This window comes from Penicillium samsonianum, assembly GCF_028829775.1.
Source record: "Penicillium samsonianum strain IBT 33392 chromosome Unknown utg000007l_segment0_segment0, whole genome shotgun sequence".
In the NCBI taxonomy this organism is placed as follows: Eukaryota; Fungi; Ascomycota; class Eurotiomycetes; order Eurotiales; family Aspergillaceae; genus Penicillium; species Penicillium samsonianum.
Window position 1 is genome coordinate 4,167,599 of NW_026643265.1, and position 17,441 is coordinate 4,185,039.

The 17,441-nt window shown below is 50.1% G+C and overlaps 7 protein-coding genes across 7 annotated transcripts; 3 read left to right on the top strand and 4 right to left on the bottom strand.

Annotated features, from left to right (window-relative positions):
• Nucleotides 1-256: 256 nt before the first annotated feature.
• N7471_012434 (fatty acid desaturase) lies at nucleotides 257-1,891 on the top strand (the record flags this gene model as incomplete). Its single annotated transcript, XM_057285153.1, has 2 exons — nucleotides 257-1,186; nucleotides 1,256-1,891. The coding sequence occupies 2 exons, from the start codon at nucleotides 257-259 to the stop codon at nucleotides 1,580-1,582; spliced, it is 1,257 nt and encodes a 418-aa protein (XP_057131419.1). The 3' UTR covers nucleotides 1,583-1,891.
• Nucleotides 1,892-2,330: 439 nt separating this feature from the next.
• Nucleotides 2,331-7,112, bottom strand: N7471_012435 (uncharacterized protein; the record flags this gene model as incomplete). The annotated part of the gene is made up of 11 exons (XM_057285154.1): nucleotides 2,331-2,967; nucleotides 3,033-3,923; nucleotides 3,995-4,118; nucleotides 4,174-4,497; nucleotides 4,552-4,714; nucleotides 4,766-5,475; nucleotides 5,538-5,771; nucleotides 5,838-6,344; nucleotides 6,423-6,863; nucleotides 6,907-6,954; nucleotides 7,016-7,112. 11 exons carry the CDS (start codon nucleotides 7,110-7,112, stop codon nucleotides 2,331-2,333), a joined length of 4,176 nt encoding a protein of 1,391 aa, XP_057131420.1.
• Nucleotides 7,113-7,777: 665 nt separating this feature from the next.
• N7471_012436 (RTA1 domain-containing protein) lies at nucleotides 7,778-9,081 on the top strand (the record flags this gene model as incomplete). Its single annotated transcript, XM_057285155.1, has 2 exons — nucleotides 7,778-8,285; nucleotides 8,348-9,081. The coding sequence occupies 2 exons, from the start codon at nucleotides 7,778-7,780 to the stop codon at nucleotides 9,079-9,081; spliced, it is 1,242 nt and encodes a 413-aa protein (XP_057131421.1).
• Nucleotides 9,082-9,414: 333 nt separating this feature from the next.
• On the bottom strand, nucleotides 9,415-10,405 carry N7471_012437 (thioesterase family protein; the record flags this gene model as incomplete). The annotated part of the gene is made up of 2 exons (XM_057285156.1): nucleotides 9,415-10,200; nucleotides 10,289-10,405. 2 exons carry the CDS (start codon nucleotides 10,403-10,405, stop codon nucleotides 9,415-9,417), a joined length of 903 nt encoding a protein of 300 aa, XP_057131422.1.
• A 522-nt stretch (nucleotides 10,406-10,927) lies between these two features.
• On the top strand, nucleotides 10,928-12,438 carry N7471_012438 (uncharacterized protein; the record flags this gene model as incomplete). The annotated part of the gene is made up of 2 exons (XM_057285157.1): nucleotides 10,928-11,077; nucleotides 11,132-12,438. The coding sequence occupies exons 1-2, from the start codon at nucleotides 11,038-11,040 to the stop codon at nucleotides 12,436-12,438; spliced, it is 1,347 nt and encodes a 448-aa protein (XP_057131423.1). The 5' UTR covers nucleotides 10,928-11,037.
• Nucleotides 12,439-12,759: 321 nt separating this feature from the next.
• Nucleotides 12,760-14,468, bottom strand: N7471_012439 (glycylpeptide N-tetradecanoyltransferase swoF; the record flags this gene model as incomplete). The annotated part of the gene is made up of 4 exons (XM_057285158.1): nucleotides 12,760-12,957; nucleotides 13,020-13,803; nucleotides 13,862-14,303; nucleotides 14,387-14,468. 4 exons carry the CDS (start codon nucleotides 14,466-14,468, stop codon nucleotides 12,760-12,762), a joined length of 1,506 nt encoding a protein of 501 aa, XP_057131424.1.
• Nucleotides 14,469-14,829: 361 nt separating this feature from the next.
• N7471_012440 (tetrahydrofolate synthase) lies at nucleotides 14,830-16,901 on the bottom strand. Its single transcript, XM_057285159.1, has 3 exons — nucleotides 16,673-16,901; nucleotides 16,459-16,596; nucleotides 14,830-16,391 (listed from the first exon to the last, which is right to left on the bottom strand). The coding sequence occupies exons 1-3, from the start codon at nucleotides 16,757-16,759 to the stop codon at nucleotides 14,994-14,996; spliced, it is 1,623 nt and encodes a 540-aa protein (XP_057131425.1). The 5' UTR covers nucleotides 16,760-16,901; the 3' UTR covers nucleotides 14,830-14,993.
• Between the last annotated feature and the right edge of the window lie 540 nt (nucleotides 16,902-17,441).

Here is a 17,441-nt window from a genome sequence, read left to right on the forward strand (position 1 = left end):
CCCTAAAACTCTAAAGAGTTGCCTGCAGCCTCGAGAGCAAAGACCGAGTGAAACACTGCTACCTAAGTCTCAGCCTAGTCAAAATAGCGTGCAATAACGCTGAAATCCAACTGCCTAAACGGTTCTCAACATTTCTCTCTACTATCCTTTTAGTTGCTATTTGATAAGACTATATATAGTTTTAATTATAATGAAATGACCGAACTATCGAATATCAATCTCCAATCTCCCTCCTTCGAGTGTATGTTGCGACAAAATGCATCTCCCAGTCGATCCTCAATTGACACTTCCGGATCTACTGGTGATGAAGGAGCTGCTCAGTCAGAATGAATCAGTACACGAACACAGCAGCACCAGCAAAGACACCATCCAGAAGTTGAGGTCTCTCAATGACACCTCCGACCCCGACTTCGACCCCACGGTCTTCCAATTCTGGGAGACACATCTGCTGCGGGAAAAGCTACCCCGTCCCATACGACAGCACCTACTTGAGCCGTATATTCGCTGGGTACAAGACATCTTGCGATTCCCAACCGACGTGGTGATGGTAACCCACCTCCTGCTCTACCTCACCACCTCCATCCCCAGCGCGCTCTGGCTGTACTGCTACCACTTCAGCTGGATCCATGGCCTTCTCCACTGGATCGTGCATGTGTGGTACGCAGGGAGCTACACGCTCATGAAGCATCAGTACGTACACATGAATGGCGTGTTGGCACCTCGATATCGCCTGCTCGATGACCTCTTTCCATACATCGTCGATCCCTTAGTGGGCCACACGTGGAATTCATACTACTATCACCACGTGAAGATGCACCATGTCGAGGGCAATGGACCCCGAGACCTCAACTCGACCATGTGGTACGATCGAGACTCAATTGCCGATTTCGCACGCTATGTCTGCCGGTTCTTTTTTCTCATCTCGCTGGATCTGCCGCTGTACTTCCTTCGCAAGGGCCAGTACTCCACTTCGTTCAAAACGGCATTTTGGGAACTCAGTAACTGCCTGGCCATTGCTCTGTTGTTCCGCTACGCCCACGCACAGGCCACAATCTGCGTCTTCCTTTTACCCCTTTGCACCCTTCGTGCAGGACTGATGGCGGGTAATTGGGGTCAGCACGCCTTTGTGGATCCTAATGATCCTTCGTCGGATTTCCGGTCTAGTATCACCTTGATCGATGTTGCCGTGAGTTTTCACCCGGTGTACTCCATTCCATTCGGCCGTACTGCCTAAACTAACAATTTGCTGCACCAGAGTAATCGATTCTGCTTCAATGATGGTTACCACACATCACACCATCTCCATCCCCGACGCCATTGGAGGGAGCATCCGGTGGCGCTGCTTCGGGACCAGCAACGCTATTCGGACGAGCGGGCGCTGGTGTTTCAAAATATTGATTATCTCATGCTGACTGTGAGACTACTGCGAAAGGACTATGCACACCTGGCCCGATGCATGGTTCCAATTGGTGCTGAGCAGAGAGCGATGAGTCTAGAAGAGCGGGCAGACCTGTTACGCAGTCGGACCCGGCGGTTCCCCGAGCTGGATTTGGCACGGAACAGCGCATCTAAGCGGAGATGAAGCTAGTGGGAGGTTCAGACCTGGGTGGAGAAAATATTTCTTTGTCTTGTGTACAGTGGTTTTTACGGCCGTAGAAGGCGCAGTCTCAGCCAGGGATTTCCTGTAGTGCTAAAAATGAATGGCGCATTTAGGCGATCGGATCAGGGATGGCTTTTCTTTGGTGGAAATTAGTGCGGCCACGAGATCTTTCAGAAAAGGAGTGTTGTTCAAATAGGGCTAAGACTAAGCACTATCCATGTATGGATGCCCAGGTGGGGATATACACGGAAATACTTCGGCGTGGAAGTACAATACTCAATACAGGCGAAATTACCAGATGTACACCATACCGAACAACTATACGGAATGTAAAATACCACACGCGTAGTGTACATACTGCGCTATATACCTTGTAAAATACAAAATACAGGACACTAAATATCCTACGCAGCATGTACAGGCTGTAATACAAGTACACCACACGAAATACAGCCTACAGGGGTTTATACCTGAGACATCATGCCGTTAGTTAGGGCTATAGCATTCTTAGCGCTGACCTGCATTATCCTAGCTCGGCCTCACTAAGTGCTGACATGCATTAAATTAGTTTCCAAGGTTCCCCAGGCTGCAGAATATTATATAATTTGTTGCTTGATAATTAATCTAATGACGTTCTTATTATTTGATTACTCTGTACAGAGTATTAATTGTTGTATGTAATACGCACCAACCGACATGCACGGGGAGCTTGAATCCACTGTGGTAACAGCTAACTAATCTCCTGCAGAGTCTCAGAAGATTGGTTAGAGACGGCCGTCGCCTCATAGAGACCTCGGAACCGACTAGGAGGAACCCGAGCGAGGAGTTCGCCCGGAGGGCCCAGTTCGACAATGGCTCCGTCTGACACCACCGCGACGCGGTCAGCATCCAGAATGGTGGAGATGCGATGCGCTATTGTAATAACAGTGCGAGATGCAAAGTGATGGCGAATGATCTCTTGCATCGCGCGGTCCGTCTCCCGATCCACACTGGCAGTCACCTCATCCAGAACTACCACCGAGCCTGGGCGGATCATAGCCCGAGCTAGACACAGCAGTTGTTGCTGCCCAACACTGAACAAGCCTTCCGAGAGTTGGGCATGGATCCCGCCTCGCGAGGCCACCGTATCCCAGAGATGCACTTCCTTGAGTGCTAGTTCAATAACCTGGTCATCGGTTGTTGCACCGAAGGGGTCGACATTTTCGCGGATAGAGCCCGCAATTAGATGAGGGGACTGTGTGACGCAGATTAGCCGGTTATATAGCGTATCGCGAGCCACAGTTGACACATCCACATCGTCAATGGTAATCATCCCTTCGGATGGGGTGAGGAGACGAAACAGGCTGGTAGCGAGAGATGATTTGCCGCTGTAGCACGAACGGTGAGTTAGCCAATGAGTATTTTTGAAGAGACGGTGAGCGAGAAATCTTACCTTCCTGTCGCCCCACACAGGGCAATCTTCTCCCCGGGCGCAATTGACAAAGTGAGATTTCGAATCACCGGATGAGGGGAGCCTTCATATTGAGCTGTCACATTTTGAAATTCAATCCGCCCCTTCTCAGGCCACCCTGTAGGAAGCACACTCTCGGTGCTATCGGTATCCGACAACGGAGCATCTAGAGCAAATGCCCGAATGCGAGATACTGCGCCAATGGAGATCTCCAGCTTGGTCCAATTGGAGAGGAAGGCCTTGATACTGATACTTAACTGTACAATGTTCACCAGCGCAATTCCCATAAACCCGGCGTCGACCTGTCCCTGAGTGCGCACGCCAATGGCCACAACCATGATGGCCACCGCCGCCACCACCAGATCCAGCACAAGGTTCAGCCAGCGCTGCACACAGTAGAGCAGATAGAATGGCTTTTGGGAGCGATCAAAGACTTCGCGATTGCGGTGGTCAAAATCCGACTGCCAACCAAATGCCCGGATAGTGGTCAGACCAGAGATTAGCTCGAGAAATGTGGAAAACAAGGGCGCTTTGGCTTCGATATCGAGCAGCCGAAGCTGACGCGCGGTCCGCAAGTAGAACTTTTGGATCATGTAAAAGACCGCGAGCAGCGCCGGCAGAGCAATGCCAATCCATTTAGAGGTGATGGCAATGATGATCAGGCGGGCCGTACAGAGCAGTAATTCCACCGAAGTGTTGAAGAGTGCTAGCGGCAGTTCCATATCCGACAATTGTAGATCCTGAGCGAAGCGATTCAGAGTCGTGCCCACGTCTGTGGTCGAGAAGAATTGCAACGGTGCTTGAAGGACGGTAATTAGAAGAGAGGCATGGAATCGCATCGAGGCCCGTGGCAGCATTCGTTCGGTGAGGTGCCTAGGAATTGGAATCAGGATACATAGTTCTGACAGGCTGGGTGCAAGGAATGGGGGTGGGAATATTCGTACCAGACTGCGACAGGGAGTGAGAGAATGGCCAGTGCGGATAGGCCAGCGTATGCGCCGAGATACTCGCCCATATGAGTGACGGTGTACTCATCATCCCGCTCAAGCCACCATTTAACCATGAATTCTGCAGAAAGGATTCGTCAATGGGAGACCAATATATTGAGGTCAATGGCACTTACGGGGTATGGTGAGTCCCACAACGAAGAGAGTGCAGGCAGCGAAAAATATCGACGCGCTGAAGGGATGAACCGTCTGGATGTAGTATTTGTAGACCGCTGTATCACCGGTCCGTCGATCCTCCCCTGTCGGCGCTTCCTCCAACGAAAGAACCCTGGAGATATCCAGGCCGGTGTCGATAGATGGCCCAGCACTTTGATCCTTTTTCGAGGAGCTAAACACCATTTCCTTGGCGCTTGCGATGACCTCGTTGGAAGAACCTTCGTCTGCAATGCGGCCTTCTGAGTCCAAGATGATAATTTGATCAGCATATGCGAGACGTTGTACTATTCCTGTTAGTCCTGTCTGAGTCATATGAGTGATCTTACAGTCTTACTCACCCGCATGAGTGGCCAAGATGACGGTCGTCTCTGCCTCCTTCAGAAGCCCATCTGGTCCGAACAGGTTATGAAACAAATGCTCTTCAGTCTTTCCGTCAAGCCCACTGAAAACATCGTCGAGCAAAAGAAGCTTTTCCCGGGCGTAGACTGCGCGTGCAATTGCCTATGGGCATGGTTAGTATATCGCAATCATCCCCTTTTGCTTTCTACCTACCAATCGAGCCCTTTGGCCACCACTCAGAGTCATACCGCTGTTCCCGACCCATTCTTGATCCCCGTGAGGAAATCCGGCAATGTCATCTTGGATGAGACACATCTCCACCACTTTATCATACCACGGCTGGTTATACACACTGGTACCCAGGATGTTGCGCCGAATGGTGGCATTTGTGATCCACGGCGTCTGACTGCAGTAACCTATACGAGGAACTGACACTTCCAGCCGGCCATCATGACGGCTCACTTCTCCGAGGATGGCCAGCAACAGGGTGGTCTTGCCACAGGCCACTGGGCCAACCACGAAGTTGATACTGGACGACCGAACCTCGAAGCTGAGATCCTTCAGGATCATAGGTCTTTCGGAGTCCCAGCCAGCACTGAAGCCCTGCACTGTCACCATCGTCGGTCGTGTCTTTTCATCTAGGAGTTCACATGGGAGGGCTAGTGGAGGAGACAGTCGGCTACTTTCACCAGAGGTTCCAGTAGGCTTCGATAAATACTCGCCAATGCGAGCCACCGCGCCTAAGGCGGTGACCAACCCAGCAATAGCATCCAGAATGAGGGCCATAGGTGATTGCAAGAGCGCGAATAGGGATAACGCGGTGTAGGCCTTGTCGTAGTTTAGCATGGGAAAGCCATTTCGTTTGGCCAGCAGGCTGTACATAGTGAATGCCAGGAGCGGGCCGGCTGAGGTTGTGGTATAGGCTACCAATCGATCAGTAGTCTGTGCAAGGGAGAATTACCACATTTGATTTGGTGGGACTCACAAAAGGTGACAATCAAAGTCAACGCTCGTTTGAAAGGGGTCGACTCAGATACCTCCTTTGCCCGCAGACCTCGGAGCTTGTCGGCCATCAACTCCTGCAAGCCACCCAACCTTACCTCCTTCATGTTCTTCAGCATTTCCGATGTAGCCTGAACCCTGTTCTGGATAGCCTGGAGCCAGCGTTGCTGCCGTTCCCCCATAGTGCTCGCCACCCCAAGACCAAGAAGAGTGCACACTAAAAACGTTTAAAATTAGCAACATAGGGCTCGGCCAACTAGTCTTATATATTGACGGTACTTACCGACGAATATGGCGGCAAATGCGACGACGGCTAGACCCAGTTGCCGCTCTAACAACCACAGGGCGAGGCCGATATCAATGGGGCTTGCCCAGACTTCATGAACATGCTGAAGACCAGAACTAATGCGCTCAATATCCACACTCATCAAAGTCAATGCAGCTGAGTCCCGTGCAATGCCAACATCCAAGCGCATTGTGTGCCTATACACCAGTGGCACGAGGCTACCACGGATCATAGTAATCAAACGAAATGTTTTGTGCTGGCTACCGGCGGTAGTAATGGCCAGACCCAAGTAGATAATCATGGTGGCAACGATCAAGCCATATCCGTAATTCTGGCTGAGAGGCGCATTGGCCTCGGAAACAAAACTCACCACGCGCGTGAGGAGGAATGGTTGGGCGAAGGTAAACCCCGTCAAACAGAGTCGAGGAAGAATAGCCGAGGCAATTGCCCATCGATGGTGGACCATCAAGAGCATCGTCAAGGCGGAGGAAGACTTGGGCTGCACTGTCTCATCCGACAAGAGAAGTAGTCAGTTTGGTGCCCACAACCGGATTCAATAGGTAACATAAGAATTGAGCATACCAGCATCCCACTTTTGCATAAATCGGTCTCCACCCTCTGCATCGTTGACACGGGCATCAATGCTAAGGAGTTGGTCGGCATCGAGGACGTCTTTAAACCCTTGTATCAACAATGGATTTAACCACCAGAACATACTGCGATTAAACACATTCGCAATCGTCTCTCGTGGCCATTTTGTAGCTTGATCGGTGAGAGATGGCCTCTGTTCGATTGACTCTAGCAAGAGCTTGATGAGGTCAAATCCGAGGTTGGCGATGAAGACGGCACAGAACGAACGGGTCTGCACCGCCCAAATTGTTCGGGCCCGGATTGCATTGAGTGGCAGCGACAGGCTCAGGAAGAGTAGCAGCAGGGTTGACGGTCTGGGAGAGCGATAATGCTGAGTGTATGACACACTGATCATGAACAGCGCCGTGACAGCATCGAGAGCCACCGCCGCAACTGTGGTCCGAGTCTTGGGGATCTGTAGCCGTGGGAGGAGTACCAACACCAATAACGTAATTTTCACGCAGATCGATAGCACATGGGCAGTCTAGATGCTTGGAGTCAGTTCTGCATGGTCGGTAGGTGGGGGGTGGAAGAGGCTGGTATACCAGTTTCCCGGGGAATAGTAGCCGCCCCCGAGTCAGTGGAGAGCTGCAACTTCGGCGATAAATATGCAGCGGCAGATAGAGCAAAAATAGCGCACATGGCACGATAGTAAAGAAAGTCTCTTCGAATAGCAGAGTGAAGTCAAAGCCATTATGACAGTGGGAGCCTATAGTAGGGCCAAAGACGTTCTGAGCAGCAATATCACACATTGTTGCCTAATTTTTTTCCCCTTCTCTTTCTTCCTTTCTTCCTTTCTGGAACAAAGAAAGTGGCCGGGAAGCGGGTTTTAGCTCGCCTGCATCAGCCGTAGACCTGCCCCAGAGGACTCTGAGGGCTGACATGGCGGTATTATTGAGGGGGCCTGGGTATTTTTGGGGTCGAATTTTAAGTAATCCCCGTATATAAAGTGTATTCGCTATACCCGATACGGAATAAGCTCGAAAACTACCCGTAACACTGTAACCGCCGTCTTCCTCCTCTAAACCTCCCAAATGTCTCCAGGGCTATTTTTAACTGGCTTCTAGGCCGTCTCTACACGTCTCATCATATTGCATCTTTTCCAAGGCAACCATAATAGCAGGGGTTGTTTGTATTTCTCCAGGCATCAAATATTGATATAAACTAACCGCTTGGGCGCTATCTACCTTCTTTGAAATGATTTTAACTGCATCTTTCTCTTCCTTTCCTATCGCTTTCTCTTAAGCATTTTGATCTGATATATTCCTTTCATCTCCGATTGTTTTGTGTCATATTTTCTTGTAATTATGCGATTTTCGATCTCGGGGTTGTTCTTCGTGGTGGTGTCGGCCATGGTGGCCCGGGCATCGCCTGTCCAAACCGCTGTGCCCCAGCCTGGAGTGTTCCCGCGGGATACCACCCCCACTACGGCAAACCCAGAGACAACCACCACAGCGACCACCACCACAGCCACAGGCTTCCAATTGACCTTGAGCTTGGATTTGCCCTCCGACACGTGTACGCCCACCATCAAGCCCGACAAGTATGGCTGGGTACCGCCCTCGGAGTGCGACGCCTTGTACCTCTACTACCCATCTTTTGGAGCCGCGGTCGCTGCCGCTGTAATTTTCGGGCTCCTCTTCATGACCCATTTTGTGCAAGCGACTATGTACAAGGCGGGCTTTGCCTGGGTCGTCCTCATGGGTGTCTCGTGGGAGACTGTAGCTTACGCGGTCCGCGCCTTCAGCACTCGCAATCAGCAGGATGACACTGTTGTGACCGTCGCCCAGATGTTTATTCTTTTGGCTCCATTATGTACGATTCTGAACTTCTTACCTGAAACACTCCAATTCTATGATACTGATTTTTGGATATAGGGGTCAATGCATTCGACTACATGGTCCTGGCAAGGATGATCCATTTCTTCCTTCCCGAGCGTCGCATCGGCATGTTCAAACCCTCCTTGCTAGCCAAGTCCTTTGTCTTGCTCGACTTCGTGTCCTTTGTTATTCAAATTATCGGTGGCTTTATGGCCAATGGTACAGGCCAGCAGCAAATGAACGGCATCCACGTCTACATGGGCGGCATCGGCATCCAGGAGTTCTTCATCGTATGCTTTTTGGTACTGGCCGTGCAATTCCACCGGTTGATGCTGCAGCTGGAGCGGTCCGGCCGACTGTCTGTGGAGAAGCAGAACTGGCGTGGACTGCTCTACGCCCTATATGGAAGTCTAGCCGCTATTACGATGCGCATCATCTACCGCTTGGTTGAATTTTCCTCTGGCTACGGGGAGTCAAATCCCATCCCATACCATGAATGGTATATGTATGTGTTTGATGGTATTCCCATGGCCTTAGCTATCGTCGTCTGGAACTTTGCGCCGCCGGGCGCCGTGTTACAGGGTCCGGATGCGGAAATGCCCTCCAGTGGCATCGGCAAGTGGCTCTGCTGTAACGGCTGTGCCTGTTGCTGTCGAAGCTGCCGGAAAGGTGGCAAGGGAAAGAAGGATATGCAGCGACTACCTGATAACGACATATATGACGACGATGTGCCACTCCACAGCCGAGAACCATCCCCCTACCGCGATTCACGATACAATACCCGTCGCTGAGTTGGTGATTTTTTCTGTTTTTATTGAATTTTGCCTGTACATTTGAACGAACCAAGTTCTACATCCATATTTACTTTCAATTTCTTGGCCTCCTTTTGTTCTCTTTCTCTTTTCTTTTTATTCTGCCTCGCGTTCTACTCCTTTTCTTTTCATCATACACGCATTTGAAAACAAACATATGAACCAGGTGTTCAACGAAAGCGGCTCTCGGACTTGTTATAGAGGTCTTACATATATCCCATTGACTTATGTATCATTGATGCTCATACAATTTTTACTACATAAATAGATGACGACAAAAGAAATCTATAAACCCAGATCAACAAGCACACTTTACAAATCACTGTAGTGTCCCAGAATCGATGAACTCGCATCACCAAAATGCGACGGTAGCGAATCCAATGAACCAAAGAAACCCAGCACATCCGACCCCGGCTTTCTCAAGCTGGCGTAAATATCCTGCTTGTCTGTCTCTGCCGGGGCGGATGGATACAGCCCCACGCACTGCAGAACCTCCTCCGGTGGCGCCGTTCGGCGCCCATCTTTGAACACATATCGAGTCACTGCGACAGCAAGAATAGCTTTCTGTGCTTCCGATCCCTCCTTGTTCTGGTCCCCCTTTTGCAAGGCTCGCATCACGCTCTTGTGCGTTCCTGCCTTGACGAAATAGCTCACCAACACCAACCACTTCTCGTCCCACGATAGTACACGCGACCAGACCTCGTATCGCTGCAAAGGCTTGATCTCGCGCTTGAAAACGCACGAAGTCCCACCCAGCGCAATGCTCACAGTTTTCTCGCGCTTCTTCGACTTCTGCGCATCTGTTCCGGAGTCCTCGGTGGCTGACTCGGGCGTAGGTGCCCAGCGTGGCAGTCGTGGGAAAAGGCTCAAGAGCAATTGTGCTCGATTGATGTCCAGATCGGAGAAAAAGGTGCTGTTCGACTTGTGCATGTTGTAATCACATTCCATCAGGGCGTTCTGATGCGAGGTCACTAGATAGGAGAAGAGGAGAGGAATCCCTCCAGACTGATCGTCGACGAGAACCCCATTCGTATCGATCTGACGGGGAGACAAGCGAGCCCCGAGGAATTGGGTGAAAAGGCCCTTCAATACTCGCAACTAGAAATGAGATAAAATAACGGGTCAGCAAAGCGTAAAGCAAAGAAGACAGATTCTTTCTGATGGCGCGTTGATTCATTCCACCTACATGCCATACACCTGGAAATGTTTTCAGGTTGATCAACACTGCGCCTGCAAGGACCGCGAGGAGCGCATACTGCATATACGAGTCGTCCGCCCCTCCGAGCGTGCTTAAAACCGACATTGGGATCTTGTCACCACAGCTGGAACTGGAACTGGAACAAATGCGAAGATCACAAAAAAAAATTCAATCGCGCTCACCAAGAGGATTGGCGTTGTTAGACGCTTTGCCTTGGCTTTTAATACACGGAGAATGTCCGGCGCCTACAAAATCCTATGGCAATTTATTTGTTAATATGTATTAGTGGTACATAGATGCAGGCTTCTCGATACCGGTATGGCTACTACGTAGTTAGTAGTATGTACATACATGTGTATGTAAAATATGTACTACTAGTACCAGTAAGATTTTCCCATTAGAATATTACATTAGAAATTCGTATGGTATTGGGAAGATGTATGGTATGAAAGGTATTGTATTATATGTGGGGTATGGATGGTATAGTGGGAAAAAATACTTAATACGTACGTACTATAATAATCGATACCATAGTATGCATGATATGTATGATGATCAGTGAGATTGAATATTCATGTAAACCCCGCCGTTAGGCTTCTAAGGTTCTACCTAGGTATCAGACAACATACATTACATATGGAGGGAAGCAGACGGTCAGAAAATCCAACAAAGCCCGAAAAAACTTGAGATCGCCTCACGAGTTCGACTGACTCCCTGGATTGTATCTGGTGACCATCATGCTCTGGAGTCCAGTTGACGAGAAAGGCCGACAAGCTGGTGAGTAGTCCGACCGTATCTGATCTCATGATCCAAAATCTAATGAATTGGCAGCAGCTGAAAGTACAGCCCTCGATCACCTCAGCTACCTTGGCAATGCCACCACCGCGGCTTACTATCATCGCTCTGCGGCTCTCCCACTCGAATCGGTACAGCCATTGGTCTATAACGCCCTGTCACGGGTGATACTGCAACGTCCAGCAATGGGGGCCATCCTCCACCACACGGTGCAATTTATTCAGCTCCGGGATGGCCGAGATGAAGAGGTGGATGCGCTGGTGGAGGAACAACAGAACATTGGGTTTCCACAACCCTATGAGCAGTCACCCTGCTGGCGTCTGATTATTGCATACACATCTCGGCAAGGTACCGTGTCTGATATGGTAGCTTGTTTTGTGGTAGGTGAAGCCGCCAGGGATCAGTTCTGCGCGTTGGACTTCCATCGATCATTCTTCGCTGCATTGTTCCTGGTCAACGAGGAGAACACATCGAAACAGCCATCGGAATACCCCAGTCGCAAAGATTCAAAAGGACTGTCTGGGATTTCTACATCACGGCATGAAAGGGAAACCAGCCATATCCAATGCGAATCTCGGTTCAAAACAGTCACACTTGGAACCACGGACACTGCCCATCTCCTGGTAGATTGCTTTGCCAGGACGACGACTCTCACCGGTGCCATCCAAGCGGTCCTCGCGGCGTCGCTGTTTGTCAACTTACCCTCGGAATTCTCCACTATGCGTACTGCAGGCCACATATCGCCCAATGGGACCATAGGCAACCCGATCGCCACACCCTGCTCTAGATATATTACAACACATAGCAGAGCGCAGGGATGGAATATGTCCTCCATCTGGAACGAGGCTCGACGCATCCACGCAGCCTCCAAGGGCGAGCTAAGTGGAAAGGTGCGAAGCAACAGTTTAGTGGGTTTTCTTCGACGCGAGGAAGGCCCTAGCTTGTCTGATACGAAAGACATTGGAGGGACTAGTGGAGTCAGCGTTGCAGTGTCTAGCATGGGAAGCTTCCAGGATCCAAAATCATCTGAGTCCGAAAAGCAGCGAGAATGGCAGACAGGGAGAATTATATCTTGCAATGATAGTAATGAGATCGGTGCTGCTCTGTGTGTCACACTGGTTATCGGAGGAGATGGCTGTTTGACAATGGGATTTTCTTGGTTAGAAGGTATCATCGAGGAGGTTTGGCTTGACCAGGTTATCGTCACCATTAGAAGGCTTATTGGAGAGCTTTTGCACACCAATGGTGCCACGAAAAAGAAACCAATGGTACCAGAGCCAGTCCCCTGGGGAGGTTCGGTGTCTCGGTTGGTCTGTCTGGTCAGGGACCTCGTGTTGGATTAATCCAAGTTACCTCACGCTAGACAGATTCTATATGTACCTCCCCAGGGAGCATTTTTCTGAAAATATATATACTAGGAAAGTCGAGCATTTGCAATAGATATTCGTAAAATACCTCAATTACTTCAAGTGTTCCATGTTTGAGCCAACCCTAAATTCGCTAATAGCAGCCATAAGTCTAGCCAAACGACCTTCGTATATGAAATAGGTTGTTATATTTTCATATTCTTTTCATCGCTAGCACAGCATCGCTAGCACAGTACAAGGAAAAGAAATTCGTTTGCGGGGTATCCGACGTTAGATTTACTAGCCAAAGCGTCAAGCCTACAGCATGACAATACCGACACCTCCCATCTTCGACTCGTCGGGCAAGTTTTTCTCGTTAATTCCACCACCAATAGGTGCAGCGCGGTAGTTATATAGGTAGAAGTGGAGCTGGCCATCACCGGCACCGAACTTGAGCTCCTCGAGGAAGAGGGGGTTGTCGTGCGAGGTGAGAGCATTGAAGACGTCGAAACGGGCCTAGAATGAATAAAAAAGACCAGATTAGCATGTAGAACCAGACATAACAAGTTGCAACCTACATTCTTTGCGCAAATCAGCGCATCGTTCATCAAGAGCTGCAAGCGCTTCTTGAAAGCCTTCTTGTCGTCAGAGAACGCGGTCTCGGTCGCGTAGTAGTACAAGTATGCGGCATGGACGGTATCGTGCTTGGGGTTGTCGATCACAGTAGACTCGAGATTGTAGAACGAGACAAAATCGGTGATCTTGTGGGTTTCCGGGTCTTCGGCAACGTATGACCAGACAACCTGGTCCTTGCCAGGCTGTTGCTTGTACACCAGCCAGTGGTCGATTTCTTCCCGTGTAAAGGCCTGGTTCATATCAAAGCGCCGCATGTATCGCTCCAGCAGATCATAGACGGCATCGATATCCTTCGATTCCATGGGCCGCAGACCGGGGGTTGCTGTCTCGCTAGGGAGATGGTTCTTAGTGACCTGGCGGGCCTTGGTCGAGCCATGGGGCAGAGGCGAGAAGCCAACATCGTAGAGCTTCAACCAGTCCAAAGAACGATGGTAGTATCGGCAAGAGCTGACGGGTGTGGGCAGGATTATACCGCCAGTGTAGATGGCCTGGTAGATACCCCTGAGGTAGCAGCGGCGGGTAATCTCCTTGATCAGAACGGGAGTCAGGCGCTTGGAGCGGAGCTTCTTGTGAATACACAGGAAGTTGATCTCCGTCACCTTGAGACGCTCGCCGCGGACGCGGAGTTCAGTCGGGACACCGCAAATGGATGCAACCAACTTGCGCGACTTGGTGGCGCGCACACCAACATGCCATTCCTTCTTCCATCCGGGCGACATCAGGGCCCTATGTATGTGTCATTAGCATGCTGAAATAGGTACACAAGTCCAAGACTCAACCGTACCAATGAAGGAAAGATTCCGAGTAGTTGAAACGGAACATGGCATTATCATCCTCGACGTAGTGCTTGTTGAGAAGCTCGTAGAGCTCTTTCAGCTCCTCCTCATTCGTCAGGTCAAGAGTGCACCACTCGAATCCCTCAACGAGCGCATCGGGAGTCTGGGAAACCTTCTCTGGGTCGATGATCTTAATAGGTCCCTGAGTAATCTGCTTCTTTCCAGCCTCTTCAAAAGCAGGCACTGGCTGTGTCTGCCAGAACTTGTACGAGGCCATATCCTTCTGGTTCTTGCCTCCCACCGCCAATCCAGTCAGCATCTGCGAGAGGTCCATATTGTGCAGTAAAGCCGCGGCCTGGTCCTTGTCCATCGCAGCTAGCTCGCTCTTCAGGGCCGGGTTTTGTTCGAGGAGTAAGGAAGCGAACTTCGCGGGAAGCTTCTTTCCTGCTTCTAGTATTCGAATGTTAACAGCTGCGCATCTGCAGGCTAGGGTCGTTGGTGCCCAGTGTGGGAGGCTGGACAGAGGGGCGTACCATTACCCGAGTCGGATGGAGCCCCAGACTCATTTTCATCACGCTTGGGAGCCTTGCCCTTTTTATCGCTGGAATCCGACATGATGTGTTGGGGTGTTGAGGAAGGAGGAATTGGATAGGGCCCCACGTTTCAGACGCGGATCTCTGGTGGGGGCGGGCGGACAATTTGACTTAATAAGACTACGATAAACGTTGGGCTCTACACAACTCGCTATACACGCTATTTATATAGGAAATAGTTATTGACTATTATTTATGGACACGTTTCACCTTACACGGAGTCCGTTTCACCTTGCTCGGAGTCCCTAGTGCTCCACTGTGAAGAGTTCAGACCCCTGCTCAACGATTAGTGGCCTACATCAGGAACCTCGGCATTCACATATGCAAAGCCCACGTAGATAAAGCACGTACAGGGTTTCAAATATGGTATCATTCAAATGCATTTTAAATTGAAAAACTATAGAAACTATATTGAGAATCAAAGAATTGTTGAAATCCAAGCAAAAACACCTCTATGTCCGTTCTATGCTAAGCCGAAAGCATATCTCAAGTGTTGATACAAGAATGCAAGAGTCATTGGAGCTCCAGGCTACCAAAAATCGGGGAATCACGCATCAGTAGGCGGCTTTGTCTCGACGACATCGAGGAATCCTCCAACCAAATGGATGCTGCCAGTGACAAAAGTCATGACCGGAGCTTCGTCCTTCTGCAGGACCTTGCGTTCCTGACCTGCAACTTCCCGCGCAAAATCAACAGCCTCCTCAATTGTACCAAAAACATGTGTTTGAGCGTGAGGATCAATAGCATTCCACTCCACCGCAAGAGATTTTTGGACACGAAGGAGTTCAAGGTCGTCAGCGTTGGTGTTCATACTGACCAAGTCGGGTCGGAAGCCCGCCTGTTTGTAGGTGATATTCGTGCAGAATAGGGCATGAGTGAATGGAGTATCGTATCCAAGGGCAGACGCGAGAGTCTCATGGAGAGCACGAGCAAGAGCTGTGCTGTTACGAGTCTGTTGGTTGAAAATCAAAATTCGTGTCTTCTTTGCGGCTACATCCTCGGACGATGAGTCGGCTTGGATCCGCGACGCAAACCACTGGCCAGCCAGCCGGATGCTCTCCAAAGTGTGCCCGCCATCGATATACCAGGAGACATTCTTCTCAAATCGGGTCTCACACCTGCCACCTAGGCGAGTTTCCTCAAGCCCGGTCTTGAACTTCGCCGGAAGTGGTCCTTTCATGATATTGTCCGGAACTTCGATGCCAACCTGGCGCAAGAAGTCCGCGGCAACTGCCACTGCCACCGAGGCGTTGGTGTACTGGAAGTCTCCAGCCAACCCAAGGGTGATCTTGCTGCTCTCAGGACGAAGCTCAGGATGGCCAGCCACGATTTCCAGCTGAGCGCCAGCCTCCTCGGCGCGTTTAGCCAAGACTTGTTCCGCACCCAGGGGTTGTGGTGCCGCGAACCCATTTACGCCACGCTTGAGAATGCCACCCTTGTGCCACGCGATTTCCTCAATCGTATGTCCAAGCAGATCAACGTGATCAATGCCAAGACTACTGATCGCTGTCACCTTTGGCTGTGGGATCACGTTAGTACAGTCATATTGACCACCGATTCCACATTCGATCACCGCGGCGTCCACGCCCTCGCTCAGGTAGGTATGGAATGCCATCACGGTCAAGTACCGGAAATATTGTGGCTTCGTCCCAGGCCCGGTGGGGTCCTGGCCTGCCAGTTTAGCAGACTGCTCAAGACGATCCCATACTTCGAAGAAATAGCGCGCAAACTGCTCTTCGGACAATGGGGCATTGTCGATCTTTATGCGCTCACGTGCGAACCGAAGGTGCGGGGAGGTGTAGAGACCGATCTTAAGATTGGATCCAGGTTGATCCGCATCTCTTCGGGTATATTGGGAGAGGATGGTGGAGATGAATGCGGAGGTCGAGCCCTTGCCTTTCGTGCCGGCGACATGAATTGCGTTCAGCCGGTTGAGGTCGGAAGGCTAGAGAACGTAAAGATCTCACATTAGCTCCACTCATAAGGAATCAAGATCTCGGCCATCAGCGCACCTTGTATCCAATGCGCTGTAACCACTCCACTGTCTCCGGGAGAGATAGCTCGTTAATCTCCTGCCTCGTTGTGGACTTCTTGAACGCCTCCACAATCGCATAATTAGTCTGCAATGAGTTGAGAGATGCTATCGCAGCCTATGCATTCCAAAGTCAGCATATGCTATACTTTGACGGAAGTAATTCCCTATGTCGCAAAGCCCGAGTGGCATACTTCATATGTTCGAGTCATGGTGGGCGAACGAGTCGAAAATCGCCGTGCGCAAAACTGCCAGCGAATAGAGGTCCAAAGCCCTCGCATGAACAAATTGAGCCCGTGCCTGAAGTCCTCAAATAGCAGGGGTGGTTAGAGAAACCCCGGTAGCTCTAACAGCTCTAACAATTTATGGTTCTCTGGTTAATCCCCCCGCTCTCCTCGGGAAACCCATTTGGCACTGATCGGGAAGATCACGTGCTTGTTAACATACTATACAGACTGAACTCAAGGGAACTGCCCATAGTTGTTATTTCATAAACAATTAATGAGTACATTCACAGATAACTTTGTATAGTATGGAAAATTCTAGAGTCTGATTTTATATCGAGGAACACACATTTTGTTGAAATAGTACACTGAGGGACTATACAGCATGTAAAATAGATGGAGTATCTCTTGCAAAGATAACTGGAACTATGAATATAGTGCCAGAAATGGAATTGTAAAACTGTCTAATCTCTTCATACATAGAAAGAAGCCCATATTTATAGGCTTCTTCTTCCTCCCCTGGAATCCATCAATTTGTGATAGAAACAGAAAGAAAGACGGTGATAGCACTGAATGCAGCCCGGATTGAAATGACTCCCTGTGATATAACAAACTGGCGGTTGTATACAGGAATTAGTGGTGTAGACGGCAAGCTGCATCGACGCGCTAATCTCGATTCCGTAGGACCTCGAGGTTCTTGGCATGAGGGTTGTATCGTGATTCGTAATGCATAAAGCAT

What these genes read in the sequence shown, in the direction of transcription:
- N7471_012440 (XM_057285159.1), bottom strand. Translation starts at nt 16,759, where the DNA reads ATGCGAGGGCTTTGGACCTCTATTCGCTGGCAGTTTTGCGCACGGCGA. An exon ending in CCATGACTCGAACATATGAA is followed by an intron (nt 16,597 to 16,672) that starts GTATGCCACTCG and finishes TGGAATGCATAG; the next exon opens with GCTGCGATAGCATCTCTCAA. An exon ending in TACAGCGCATTGGATACAAG is followed by an intron (nt 16,392 to 16,458) that starts GTGCGCTGATGG and finishes TACGTTCTCTAG; the next exon opens with CCTTCCGACCTCAACCGGCT.